This window comes from Tupaia chinensis, unplaced genomic scaffold (genome assembly GCF_000334495.1).
Source record: "Tupaia chinensis unplaced genomic scaffold, TupChi_1.0 Scaffold000113_1, whole genome shotgun sequence".
Lineage (NCBI taxonomy): Eukaryota > Metazoa > Chordata > Mammalia > Scandentia > Tupaiidae > Tupaia > Tupaia belangeri.
Genome location: NW_006159577.1, coordinates 359423 through 374439, shown reverse-complemented (window position 1 = coordinate 374439; position 15017 = coordinate 359423). Strand labels below are relative to the sequence as shown.

At 40.9% G+C, this 15017-nt stretch overlaps 1 protein-coding gene across 4 annotated transcripts in view; it reads right to left on the bottom strand.

Moving 5' to 3' along the window:
* CUNH10orf90 (chromosome unknown C10orf90 homolog) overlaps positions 1-11045 on the bottom strand; it is a 115861-nt gene extending 104816 nt beyond the window's left edge. For all 4 annotated transcript variants that reach the window (XM_027770090.1, XM_006143892.1, XM_027770091.1 and 1 more), the window contains exon 1: positions 10871-11045. In XM_027770090.1, coding sequence (XP_027625891.1) covers positions 10871-11030 — 160 coding nt within the window. In that variant the 5' untranslated portion in view covers positions 11031-11045. The remainder of the gene's footprint in view (positions 1-10870) is intronic.
* Positions 11046-15017: the final 3972 nt, after the last annotated feature.

The following is a 15017-nucleotide window of genomic DNA, read 5'->3' as shown; positions in this document are numbered from 1 at the left end:
GAGAAGGGATTGTGGTGTGGTCATCCCCCCTGGGGGGTGATTTTTCATTTTCTGTCTCTCTGTCTCTGTATTTCTGGCAAGCACATACATTCTATAGCAAAAAAAAACAAACAAACAAACAAACAAACAAAAAAAAAAAACAACCTCCAAAAATAAATCAATAAATAACTGGTACCATTTAAGTTTTGTTATAGGGCAAGTACACTTTTTGGAGAAAGACAGCAGTAAGACAGAGACAGACAGACCAATGAAATCAGAAATCTGCCCCCTCTGGGGGGGATGACTATACTGAAATCCCTTCTCCTTCATTCTCCTTGGGATTTGGGCATACATGCACAGGTGCTGGGCATGTTTTTCAAGCTATCAGATCTGAGACTTGACCTGCACAGCTATGTGGGATCCAGCCACCATAACTGCCATGCCACCTACTGGCCAGGTACCAGTTATGCTTTTTAATGATCAATCCACCCCTACCCTGGGCCTATGTAGTCACTATCACTGTGGCACCGGTGGTCAAGATGCTACTGAAATCAGACCACAGAGTCCCAGGGCGTATCTACTGGCTCTGGCTACACATGTGGCATTCCTCAGTTTCTTACTGTGAAATGGAGGTAACAACAGTATCCGCTTCATAGGATTAGTCAAAAAAATTAAGTGACATAACTAACCGGCCTTTAGCACAATGCTCAGAACGTAACATGGAATAAACACTAGCTATATGGAAGCACCTTCATCTCTGGCAGGGAGGAGGAAGAACAACCATGACCAGATAAGCAGGAGCTGTATATTAGTTTTCTATGGCTGCTATAACAATTGACCATGAAGGTAGGGTTTAATACACATATACTGTCTTTCATTTTGAAGATCAGAAGGCAACATAGGTTGCATTGAGCTAAGATCAAGGAGGTGGTAGGATCGCCTTTTCCAGCTTCTAGAGGTCATGCCATTCTCTGGTTACTACCTGCATCCGTGACCTCTACTTTGATCATATCTTCTCTGACACTGACCCTCCTGCATCTCTTTTATAAAGGTCCTTGGATGATATTGGGCCCACCTGGCTAATTCAGGATGCTCTCCTCATCACCAGGTTAACTAAATAATATCTGCAAAATATCCTTTGTCATGTAAGATAACATATTCATGGGAACCGAACCAGCAGTTAGTGTAGTGGCTATGTCGCTGGACTCCCACATAGTCGACCGCAGTTCGTGTCCCGGACCCGGTGACTTAAAACTCACGCCAGGCATGTGTGCATGCGTGCCCAAGATCCCGAGAAGAGAATGGAGGAGAAGGGATTGCCGCGTGACCATCCCCCCTGGGGGGTGATTTCTTGCTTTCTGTCTCTCTGTCTCTGTCTGTCTGGCGAGCGCACGCGCCCTATAGCGAAAACCTCTCAAAAAAAAAAAAAAAAAGATAACATATTCATGAATTCCAGGGATTAAGACACAGACATCTTTGGGGAAACATTTTTTTTTCTACTACAGATCAGTTGTGAAGACTAAGTTGATATGTGGATAGAATATAGGGCCTTTAAAATAATGAACACACAGCTAGCAAGTGGCCTGATGGTTAAGGTGGCTGGATCCCACATGGTTGACTGTGTAGTTTGAGTCCCAAAACCGGTGGCCTGAAAAATATGCCAGGCATGTTTAGAGAAGATAGGTCATGCTCAAAATCCTGACAGAAGAGAGAAATGGAGGGAAAGGTATTATAGCATAATAAACCCTCATGGGAATACTCTGTCACTTTTGCTTTTGCTTTCTTCCTGGCAAGTATCTGTATGCTCTAGCAAAATAACAACAACAACAACAATAATAATAATAATAATAATAAATATAAACATAAAGATGTTACTGTAACATGGGAGATTCCTTAAAATGCAAATTTTATCAATGTTCATAAGCCACATGTCTACAAATTTAACAACAAAAAAGTGTGTGGGAATCTATAAAAACACTAAAGTTGGGTAGCACCAAGATGACCAGCTAGAAACACTCACCCTAGCATGTCTCAGGGAAGAAAGGTTAATAAATACCTCATATTCCGATGTGAGTGAGGGGAGAATGACAGGTGTGAGAAAAAGAAAACAGGAACCTCTGGTGCATATAATTTCTATAGGGAAATGTAAAAAGGGGTCATTCACCTGAAGCTGGTGAGCCTCTGGAGGAGTTCCTCTTCCCTGACCCCAGAGAATAAAATGAGAGAAACTCTCCTTGGAAACTCTGAACCCGATTCCCAAGACAGATTGCAGTACTCCCCACCCACAGAACAACAAAACTGGCATGGAGCTGACGCACATCCTAGGGAAGTGTGCAAGCATACAGCTTCTAGAACATCGGATCTCCCACCCCACTCCCACCCCAAGTGGCAAGAATGCTGCACTGTCCTGCAAGCTGACCAGTAGGTGGAGCTCTGTTTACAATCAAGACTCCACAGCCAGTGAAGCAGAGGACAAAAGGAACACTCCCATCCCAACAGACAGGAATTTGGTCACTATCCCTCTCTTCAGATTCAAGTCTGACTCCCTGACTCAACTGATGTCACCCACAGTACAGCTCTTCTAGACCTCCCTGAACTATAAGTGTGAGCAAAGGAAAGAAGAGGGACAGCTGACTGAGAGGAGGGCACCAGAGATCCCCTCTCCAGATTAGAGTGGGGAAGACAAGACACCACCACGGACCATCTCCTGGCCCTGGAGTGCATGATATAGTCATCTAAGTTCTAGTGAGAGTCTGAAACTCTGAGCAGGCTTCCTGATCCCCAGGATCTATAGGTTGCAGTCTCTGGTGAGGGCCTCACAGGAAGGTTTGCCTCTGGTCCCTCATCAAAGAGGACCTTCCCAGACCCACTACCAGGCACAGCCTCTGGATTTCCCACATAGTCCAGGCAGGGCCTGCTTCTTGTATGTTATGGACGAACATGCCTCTGCCCCTTCTTGGACAACCTTGTCAGGGCTGCATTCAGGTCTGGAGAGACACCTGTTCCAGAAAAGTAGAGGAAGGGTATTTAAGTTTGGCTTGGATCTGAAAAGCACAGCTGGCCCTTGGACCCTCATGGAATACTTTTCCAGGACCATATTCAAGGTCTAAGGGATGACCTGTCTTCTATTCTTCTAATTGTAGCCACTATGGCCATAGTCAGGCCTTGAGAAAAGCACCACTCTCAGGTGTTACTTGCAGGCCATTCAGGACCCGTGCCATGGGTCTCATAGAAAGGCTGACTCCATGGCCTCCTGGGCCACCTTTTCAGGTTTCCTTGTGGGTCTAAGGAGCCACTCCACCTTCAGGTCTCAAGCACAGGTTATGTAATCCCTGTCCTTATCTGAAAAATGTGGTTGGCTTCTGGTCCCTTTTGGGCAACATTTGGGACCCAGGGCTGTTCTTCCCCCATGGCATTACAGAATCTACTCCAAAAATTAGGAAAAATGAGTTCTCTACCTTATGCCTTAAAAAAGCAATATAGACACACACACACAAAATACGAAAAGACAAAAATATATCTCTCCCCAAAAGAACATAATAACTTCACCACTAATGGTTAAAACACAGGAAAGCACAGAAATGTTGGTAAAGGAATTCTTAACAAAACTCATGGAGAGGGAACCAGCAGTTAGCGTAATGGCTATGTCGCTGGACTCCCATGTAGTCGACCGCGGTTCGTGTCCTGGACCCGGTGGCTTAAAACTCACGCCGGGCGCGTGTGCGTGCGTGCCCAAGATCCCGAGAGGAGAATGGAGGAGAAGGGATTGCGGCGTGACCATCCCCCCTGGGGGGTGATTTCTCGCTTTCTGTCTCTATGTCTCTCTCTGTCTGTCTGGCGAGCGCACGCGCCCTACAGTGAAAATCTCTCAAAAAAAAAAAATAAATAACTCAATCAGATACAAGAGAAAACAGACAATTGATTTGAGGAAATTATGAAATCATTCTATGACCTGAAGAATGAACTCTAAAGAGAACCCCCAAAAAAGAATCAATCATGACCCCTGGAGATGAATATAATACATGAAATAAAAATCTTTCTACAGGTATTAAAAGCAGATTAAACCATGCAGAATAAAGAATCTCTTGACCTTGAAAACAAAACCTCCATTTCAGTCCAAGCCCCCCCTCATCCCACCCACCACACACATGCACACAAGAATGAAAAATTAACCACACAAAATAAATACAACATACAGAAAACTTTAAAAACCAATAATTAGCCAAATATCCACATAATGGGTGTTCCAGAAGGCAAAGAGATAGGGAAAGGAACAGGAAAGCTCTATCATAAAATATTCTACTAACTGAAAGCTTCCCAAATCTGGAAAAACATACAGACATCCAAATTCAGAAAATACAAAGAAGGTAATATAATTCTCTTACATCATAGTCAAACTGGCAAAAGTCAAAGACGAAATTCTAAACATGGCAAGAGAAAATGACAACTTACTTATAAAGGACAATCTACCTCAGACCTCTCAACTAGAACAATACAGGCAAGAAAAGAATGGGAAGACATAGTTAAAGTTCTTAAAGAAAAAATAACTTTCAGCCAGGAACATAATACCTGGCAAGATCAGCCTTCAAATAGGAAACAGAAATAAAGTAATTCCCAGATAAACAAAAACTGAAAGAATTTACCAGTAATACACCAGCTCTTCAAGAAATACCTCAGGTGCCCTTTCCCACTATACAAGATGGCAGGTGAAAAAACTGCGAAGCAGGATACTAAGGAGAAGAAACCTGAAGCCAAGAAGGCTGATGCCAGTGGCAGGGTTAAAAGGGGTGACTCCATGGCTTTTTAAAGCCCAAGGAGGGAAAACCCCATTGCAGCCAAAACCTGGTCCTAGCCCGGGGCATCAGCAGATACTCCCGGTCTGCCACGTATTCTAGGAAGGCCATGTACGAGAGGAAATAGCCGGCCACTAAATCCAGGATCAAAAATAAAAAGGAGAAGGTTTTTAGGACTGTCACAAAACCAGCTGGTGGAGACAAGAATGGTGGTACCCGGGTGGTTAAACTGCGCAAAATGCCTAGGTATTATCCTACTGAAGATGTACCTTGAAAGCTGTTGAGCCACGACATAAAACCTTCAGTCAGCATGTGAGAAAGCTGCGAGCTAGCATCACTCCTGGGACCATTCTGATCATCCTCACTGGACGCCACAGAGGGAAGAGAGTGGTTTTCCTGAAGCAGCTGAGCAGTGGCTTCTACCTGTAACCAGACCTCTGGTTCTCAATCAAGTTCCACTGCGTAGAACACACCAGAAATTTGTCATTGCCACCTCCAAAAAAATTGATATTAGCAAAGTAAAAATCCCAAAGCACCTTATCGATGCTTACTTCAAGAAAAAGAAACTGAGGAAGCCCAGACACCAGGAAAATGAGATCTTTGACACAGAGAATGAGAAATACAAGATTTCAGAGCAGTACATATCAGAAAGCTGTAGACTCACAAATTTTACCAAAATTCAAAGCTGTTCCTCAGCTCCAGGGCTACCTGCAATCTGCGTTTGCCCTTACAAATGGAGTTTATCCTCACAAATTGGTGTTCTAATTTTTTTGCCAAGAACCTAATTAAATAACTGATCATATATATATAATAAAAAAAGAAAAATACTTCAGGTAATACTCAATCAGAAAAACAAAAGAGAGGCAAACAAATAAGAAAACACAAAACAACTGAGAAAATAATAAAATGGCATGGATAAGTCAGCACATATTGATAATAATGCTGTATGTCAAAGGATTAAATCTCATAATTAAAAGAAACAGATTGGCTAAATAGATTTTAAAAACAAGAATCTTCTATATGCTGTTTACAATAAATATACCTCATTTATAAAGACATGCACAGACTGAAAGTGAAGGGCTGGAAAAGTCATTTCATGCAAAAAAAAATGTAGTTATGATACTGATATCCATCAAAATAGGTTTCAAGATAAAAATTATCAAAGGAGATAAAGGAGGACACTATATATACATATATATGTGTGTGTATATATATATACACACACACAACTATATATATATATACACACTATATACACACATAGTGTATATATTATAAAACATATTAATATATATAATACATTAAAGAGACTGATTCACCAAGAAGATATAACAATTATAAGTATTTATATACCCAATACTGGAGAACCAAAATACAGAAAAGACAAACTGTTAAATCTAAAGACATAGATAGACTTCAATACACTAATTATTGTGGGTTTCAACACCCCACTGTCACCACGGGATATGTCATCAAAGCAAAAACTAATCAAAGAGACAAATGGACCTGACAGACATTGAAAGAACATTTTATCCAAAGACTGCAAAATGTGTATTTTTTTTAGCCCACATTGAATATTTTTGAAGACTGACCATGTAACAGGGCATGAATCTAGCCTTTATAAGTTAAAAATATAGAAACTATATGTAGCACCTTTTCTGACAATGGAATTACACTTGAAATCAGCAAGAGATCCCTTCAAAAATACATGTACATAGAAAATACAAACACATGGAAACTAAACAATTTATTCCTGAATGACTTTGAAAGTACTTTAGAAATTCAAGAGAAATTTTTAAAATTTCTTGAGACCAATGATAACAAAGACACAATTCTCCATAATCTTTGAGACACAGCAAAAGAAGTTCTAAAAGAGAAATTTATAGCAATTATTTTTTCATTTAAAAAATTAAATAAAAAAGAAAGGTGGCAAATAAGTAATTTAATGACACATCTCAAAGAACTGGGAAAGAAATTAAAACAAATCCCACAAATACTAGAAAAATAGAAATAATAAAGATTAGAGCAGAAATAAATAAAATTGAGAATAAAAGAACACTACAAAAATTATTGAAACAAAAAGCTCTCTTTTTTTTTAAAGAGGATAAACCAAATTGACAAATCATTAGCTAGACTACGAAAAAAACAAAGAAAGGAACCAAATGAACAGATTTGGGTTAACTAAATAGGCATTATTACAACAGATATCACAGAAATACAAAATATCATGAGAGAATACAATGAGCAACAATGTCAACAAACTAGAAAACCTAGATCAGATGGCCTTTGAGACATATTACAATATATCTAAATTGAATCAGGAAGAAATAGAAAACCTGAACAGACAGGTAACAAGAAAAATATTGGATCAGTAATAGTCTCCCAATGAGGAAAACTTTTTGCAACCAGTCCAGGTCCTGATGGCTTCACTTCTAAATTTTTACAAAACTTTTAAAGAACTAATCCCAATTCTCCTCATATTATTTCTAAAGATGCAAATGGACAAACTTATTCCCAAACTCATTCTGTGAGACCTGTATCATCTTGAAATCAAAAGTAGACAAAGACATAACAAAAAATATTTTCTGGAATCATAAAAGGCCCTATATCACCAAGGCGATATTGTGCAAAAAGAACAAAGTAAGAGGCATCTCACTACCTGACCTCAAAATATATTTCAAATCTATCATAATCAAAACAGCATGGTACTGCACAATAACAGACACAGAGATCAGTGGAACAAAATAGAGAATATGGGGCTTTGTTTCTGTATTCTAGCAGCCCAGGTTCAAATTATAGTTATGTGGCCTTATATAATTTATTAACATTTTTTATTCCAGTTTTAACATTATAAAACTAGCATATGGGATTAGTGTTCCTTGTGCCCTGTCTAGTTCCCCTTTACTGGGGGGCTGCCCTATCCCCTACTGAGAGAGTAGCTGTCAAGGAACTCAAAGTTTCACTCTTCTATGAGAATGGCCCTCTACCTTGGATCACAGTCAGTGGTGACTCTTGAGAATACAAAAGGCCAGACAATTCCATTCCTACCTCAGAACATAAACCAAAGGCCAGACTTCACTTGGGAAAACACCCTTGCTTGGCACTTTCCTCGCCCTTATCAGGTCTCCCTCAGTTTTTTAAGATATTTTTCTAAAGATCGCTCTGAATCCCACATGCCCTCAATCCCTGCCTCACACCATGCCCTTTAGTAACTCAATCTGAGACAAGGTCCTATACCTTGCACTGCTGTTTCATAGCAGAAGCTCCCAAAATGTGATCTGCAGACCAGCAGCAACAGCATCATTAAGAAGCCTCTTCAGTGCCCATTTGGAATCCTAGCTACTGACCTGCACACCTACAAAATGAGAAACTAGGCACATGTGTAAATATGCTCCAATCCCAACTCAAGAGAGGAGAAAGGACTGTAGTGTGACCGTGCTCCTCTGGGTGAGTGCTTTCTCCCTTTCCCATGCTCTGTCTCTCTGGTGAGTACACAAGACCTCAGCCAATTAAAAAGAAAGGGACAAAAGTGAGAGAGATACTCTCTCCATCCAGGGACTCTAAGTAAAAGTCATGGCTTTGCTATCTGTGGCCTATGTCAGCCAGAGAGAGAGCGCCCTTCCAGCCAGTGGCACCAGAAATTATGGACAGGGAGAGAACACTTGATACAGCCTTGTCAGATATAATGAATTCAGAGAAAAATGTAAGGTGGTAGGGAGAAGCAGCGCAGCTCAAGCAGAGATTAAAAGCAAAGGTATAAATGACTTATGGTAAAGTATGAAAGCAGGAAAATCTAGCATATTTGGAGACTAGCAAGGACAATATTGGGTGAAGATTAGGATTTGACTCAAGAATTGTAAATTCCCCCATCTCCCAATACTGCTTGAGTCGTGTCTACAAAAGATAGCAGACAAGCAGCATCGTGTATTGCCTAATGAATCAATCCATCAAAGTGATGTGGAAATGATGAACGCCTGGCCCCATGGTTAGTTTGGTTAAGCTTACTTCAGTTCATACCTGTATTACTCACATGAGGCAGAAACATGTACTCAGATTCCTATTTCTTGGATTTTAGATTCCTTTCTTTATTTATTTACTATTTTTTTTTTTTAGAGGTTTTCGCAATAGGGCACGTGCGCTCGCCAGACAGAGAGAGACATAGAGACAGAAAGTGAGAAATCACCCTCCAGGGGGGATGGCCATGCCACAATCCCTTCTCTATTCTCCTCTCAGGATCTTGGGCACGCACGCACATGCGCCTGGCGTGAGTTTTAAGCCACTGGGTCCGGGACGTGAACCGCGGTCGACTATGTGGGAGTCCAGCAACATAGCCATTACGCTAACTGCTGGTTCCCTAAATTCCTTTCTTCATTTTTAGTCATACAGTAATCAATATTTCCTCTGAATTTTCACCATACTTTTAACAGTACCTCTTCTTTATATCCTAAAACATATTTCTCAGAGCACATAACTTTTCATATATAAATTCAATTAATGACCTCTGTAAGGCTTGACCCTATTGACTACGAACGTCTCTGGAAATTCTTTGGCTTCTGGAACAATGTGGGCCTCTTACTATCTATCCATGTATTGGGTACTGTGCCTTACACTTTCTTTAGTGAGTTCTCTCCTTGGCCTGCTGTTCTTCTATGCTCTTTTACCAAACCTGTATTGATCAATCTGGCCAAGGAAGGGCTCAGATATCTTCTCCAAGCACCAGCCTTTACAGCCGACTGCCTCTAAATCCCCTCAAACAGTTTTTCCAAAAGAGAACCAGCCAACCCCTCATAAACCCTCTCGTCTTCTTCACTTATCTATGTCCATCAACTTGGCAACTAGCCGTCATCCTCCCATCACTCAAAATAGAAATAGAGGGACTCTCTCTTCCATGCCCTTTCCTTTCCCTCACCTCCAATGTCCAACTGAAAGCTGAGACCCATTCTATCTTGTGAAAAGGCGCTGCTCAATCACATCAGTTCAGTCTCGCTATGCTGCATGCTCTCAGCAAGGTCACAATCGAGATGATGAGCCCCCTTCCCCCTACTAAGTCTCTTGTGCAAGTTCTGCCAAATCCACTCAACGTCACCAGTTTGTGATCTTGTGGCAGTGACACAGTCTATTAAAACCTCTAACACAAGGAACACATTTCTGCCTTGGAACAGGGCATGGGAAATATACAGAATGGAGAATGTCTATAGGAAATCCTGGGCCTTCAAGGAGCTTACGACAAGAACCTGGAAAACCAGCCCACTTCCATGTCCCAGATGTGGCTGCCTTGAATGACTCTGTGGCTGTGATCATGAGGCCTGCCTTCCTCGTTTTCCCCTGGGCTAACATATAACTCCTAAACCTAATGCAGTTCAAGATCACCTCCTCTTAGAAGGGCTTCTCAATCTGTCCCTGCTTCACATGGTCCCAGGCTATCTTGCTGACTGTATCTGTTTCCCAGAGTTGCCATAACAAATTACCACAAGCTGAGTGACTTAGAAACAACAGGTATTTATTCTCTCACTGCTCTGGAGGCTAGAAGCCTGAAATCAAAGCATCAGCAGGGTCACATTCCTCCTGAAGACGCCAGGGAAGTATCCATGCTTCCCCTTCCAGCTTCCAAGGCTGCTGGCAATCCCTACCTTCTTCAGCTTGGGACTGCCTCACTCTGATCTCTGCCTCCCTCTTCGCATGGCCATTTTCTATATCTCCAAATCTCTCTTATAAAGACACCAGTCACTGCCTTTAAGGCCCAACCTAATCCAGTACGATCTCACCTAACCTTGGTTACATCTACCAAATAAAGCCACATTCATAGGTATTACAGTCTAGACCTTGACCGTGTCTTTTTGAGGAACACACTTCAACCCCACAACAGTAGCCCTGATAGGCATTACTGTACATCCTTTTAATATTGTTCTGTAATTATCCATGCCAGAATCTGTTTCCCCAAATCTACCAAGGACTTTTGGGAACTCTGATTCATCCCTTTCCCTGGTGCCTAGCACAGTACCTGCCAACTAAAGATACTCATCGAGTATGGGCTGAGTGAACACACTGTTTTATATTTTGAAAGGGTTATACCTGTGGGGAAAAAAATCAAAACATACCTTCCTCAGACAGCTTGATCATATTCCACTGACGTTTCAAAGTCATTTTACTTAGTTTCAAAGGTCTTTTAATGACAAGGATGTGTTTGGCTAAACGAAAGAAAAGACAGCCACAATTTATATCTGTAACTACTCTCAGAATGATTCTGGCTCCCAACATTCTGCCCTAGGCCAAGGAATCTCAAAGTGCTATAGGTGTGAAGTCACCGGAATGTTTACAAGGCAACCAGGGGAGGAATCATGCAAGTTCAACTTGGTGCCATTCCTTGTTAGCAGAAACAGCAATCACCACTTTGATGTGTATTTTTGAGGCTTCTTCAGTATGTATAGCAAGTTTGCATGAGCATTATTAGAAGTTCACTGTAAAGCACTGTTAGATATCAGACAAAGAACTCTTTTACCCACTGCCTACAGTCAGATACACATTCTTCTTCTTTCTCTCTAACATCTCATTACTTTATTTTTCACTTATTTTGATGATGCTGGTTCCCTTGCCAACCAGCATTTTAGTGTGTTTTAACTTTCTTCATATTAAAATAGATCCAGATAACATCACAATGTTAATGTGTCTAATCTACTTCTTACCAATTTCTATAAGCTGCTTTATCTAGAAAATTGGGCAATAGGACAGTCTGTTTACAACGCAAGCTATTACAAGAACTATCAGTTTTCATACAATTTAATGAAATCTTTGGCACTAAACTCTAATGAACATTGTCTTGAAATGTATAGCCAACAAAATTTGAGGTTGCTTATGGTTAATAGCACAGTTAAAAACTGGTTAAGCAATGATAAAAGAATCTGGAAAAAAAATCACTGAATCCGAACACCTGGCTAAAGATGGCATTGGTACAGATAAATCGCAACTGAACGGTGAGCTTCCAACAGTCGAGGACAAAGAGGAGCCAGGATAAATAGCAAAACTCATTGCCTTTCAAATGAAATATACTTTTTTTTTTTTTTAAGGAAAATCATTTTATTCCTTGGGATAAGTCATTGATTGTATGAGTAATTACATAAATGGAAAGTATATTTTTAAGGAGTTTCATCAACACTAGACCAATGTAAATGCCATTGGACAATCCCAATGGTATTTCCTGTTTGGTTAATGTCACCATCTTATCGTAATTGCTGGAAGTGATTCAAGCTTACTGTGTAGCTAAGCACTTTAACACTTTATGGCCTTCTGAGGAAGGCATTATGATTGCCTTCATTTTCCAGAAGAAGGTGAGCTTTATTTAAGTAACTTGCCAAGGGTCATTCTTCCAGTAAGCCTAAGGCAATGTTAATTGTTATGGTACCTACATAAAAGATAGACACAGAGCAGACCGAGTATTGGTGTCTGCCCCAGGAGACACTTGACACAACCACATTCTGATGCTCTCACCTTAGACAAGCCACTTAAACTCCAGGACTCTGCTTCTCTGTAAGAGTTAGACTGACATATGCTTTGTCAGCCTGGGGATTATTAAATGAGATAAATAAAGGTTTTCAGGGGCTAATGGGCCTTCAAGACTATGACATCTGCTATTATTCATTGTTCTACATATAATTTTCATCTCTCAGAAAAACATGGCATATAATAAGGATATTCTAAAAGCCTGTCCACTTAACGCCATAGTCACTTAGGCATTAACTGACTCCGAGACCCCTGGAATTTGAAAGCTAGTCCTGGGTATCCACAGAGGGCATCCAGGCACTGCCTTTTCATATGGCTGGAATGTGTCTCTTCTAAAGAATAGGGTAGGGCCACAGGCCTCAAAGACCATGAGAGTAATCAAATATGACAACTCACATGAGGGCACTTTGTAAACTGCCCATGGTGCCTTGCTCATGTTCACATGTAACAGCACCAATTTATTCATGCTGCTACATGTATCAACGTATTGTTGCTATCACACGAAGCAAGAATTGAGCATATAACACATGTGCGTTCCTCAGTTAGGTGCAAGAGTAACAAAGAGGAATAAAGCCTAAGAGTTCTCATCTTTGAGGAACTCATAATCTTATGGGCAAATGAGATACCTAAAGTATTATTCATGCAATGTATATCTGATAATTTCATCTTGTGGATTGTCCTGTTTAACTGTAGTAAAATACACATGACAAAAAGTTTATCACCTTAGTCATTTCTAAGTATGCAGTGCAATGGTTTTAAGTACATTCACACTATTGTGGAACCATCATCAGAACTTCTCATCTTGTAAAACAGAAACTTTGTACCCATTAAACATTAATGCCCCATTCCAACCCCATCATCCAGTCCCTGAAGACCACCATTTTACTATCGATCTCTACAAATTAATCTAGAGATCTCGTTTAACATATTTGTTCTTTTGTGACTGGTTTGTTTCACTTAGCATAATGTCTTTTGGGTTTACCCATGTTGTGCATGGGTCAGAAGTCTCTTCTTTTTTAAGGCTGAATGATTTTTTCCAATTAATGTACATACTATTTATCCATTTATTGTGGATCAACACTTGGGTTGCTCCCACCTTCCAGCTATCATGAATAACATGGGTGTTCAAATGTGTGTAAGTGCTTACTTTCAATTCTTTCTTACAGGCCCTCTTTTGTCTTTCGTTCTGCAGTTTTGTCTTGATTTTATTATGTGATATTTTCTTAGCATAAACTAATTTTTTTATGAGAGATATGTGAGTAGAAAGAGATACATGGCTAGATACTTGTAGTAGTAATCTGAAAAATAGCTTTTTAAAAAGTATTCTTTCCTTCCTTTGTAATCACATGGCTGGGGGCACAGGGAGATAGAAACAGAGGTCTTTTTTTAAGAACCTGACAGATGTAAGCAGTTAAACACAGGTGGTCTCTGCCATATAACTCAAACACACCTGCACTACAAACTTCAACGTAAAAGACAGAAAACACACACCTCTCTCCAAACAGTCTCCTTAGAGCTAGAAGGCCGCTCAGGTCAGAGAAAACCAAAGCCTGGTCATGGTGGTGGGCAGGGAGACAACTGTCCTGTTGGAATTCCCAGGGAATATGTAGCTTCACCTAAGCAGAGTGCAGAAATTTGGGAAGCAAGTAGGAAAGGAAAAATTGAAAGATGAGAAGATTGCTTCCATCTTTTTGGTCTTAACAGGACATGGTCTGATAAGCCAGGAGGGATCTGTACAAGCAGCAAGGATACTGGGTGCCAGATGCCACCTGGCCACTCGGCTGTGACTTTGACTCTGGCACTCAGCTTCCCCATCCGTAACAGGAAGAGTGTGCATAAACATGTGACAGGAGGAGCATGCATAAGCATACAAGGCCTCCCGCACACGGTCTAGCTCTGCCATGGGATCTCTCCCTTCCGTGGCTGGGCTGTGAGGTGTTGGGAACATGGGATGGAATCTGTGTGAGGGCAGAAGTTTCCACTTTAGCTGACTTCTTTCCTTAAGTGGTAAACAGTATCATTTGTACCATTATGCACTGTCTTCAATAATCTCGCCGAACAAGAATTCTTATTATTAGATTTGAAAAAATCATGAAGTGGTTTGATTTCAGAGATAATCATTTATGCCTTTGCAGGTGGGTGACAGAAAATTGGAATCATGCTGTGCACAATGGTGGACAGGGGAGAAAACCAAACCAAACAAAAACAAAAGCAAAAAACACCACCCCCAGCTCCAACTTAAGTGGGATCCAGTTTGCAACAGGTTCCCAATTACCAGACTCATTAGCCAGGCAACCTTCTGGAGGATGAGCAAGTGTAGATTACTTACTTTTAGACCAGGGCTGGAGAAAAACTGACACATAAGGAAGAAAAAGAGGACCTAGAGTCACATCCATGCCAGCTACAAAGTCACACACTTCAGAGAAACCAAAAGAACCTGTCAGCTCAGGCTTCATTATGTAAACAAGACACAAAAATATTTCCTAAGATGTCAGGATGCATTTCCTCTCCTTCATAAGGAGCAACATGACTCTCGTTTGTGGGATTGTGGGACTGTGGGGCTTCTTGTTTCTCATCTGTTCAGCTGAATTGACCAAAGCGGTATGTCTGGAGCCTGGAGCTGGAGCCTGCAGAGATGATTACAGGCCCTGCCATGAGCTGGACAAATGAGGTTGGTGCGGTGTGTGAAAGCCCCAAGTCATAAATCTCTCATTATGAGAGCCATTAGCCACACACTACACATCGGGG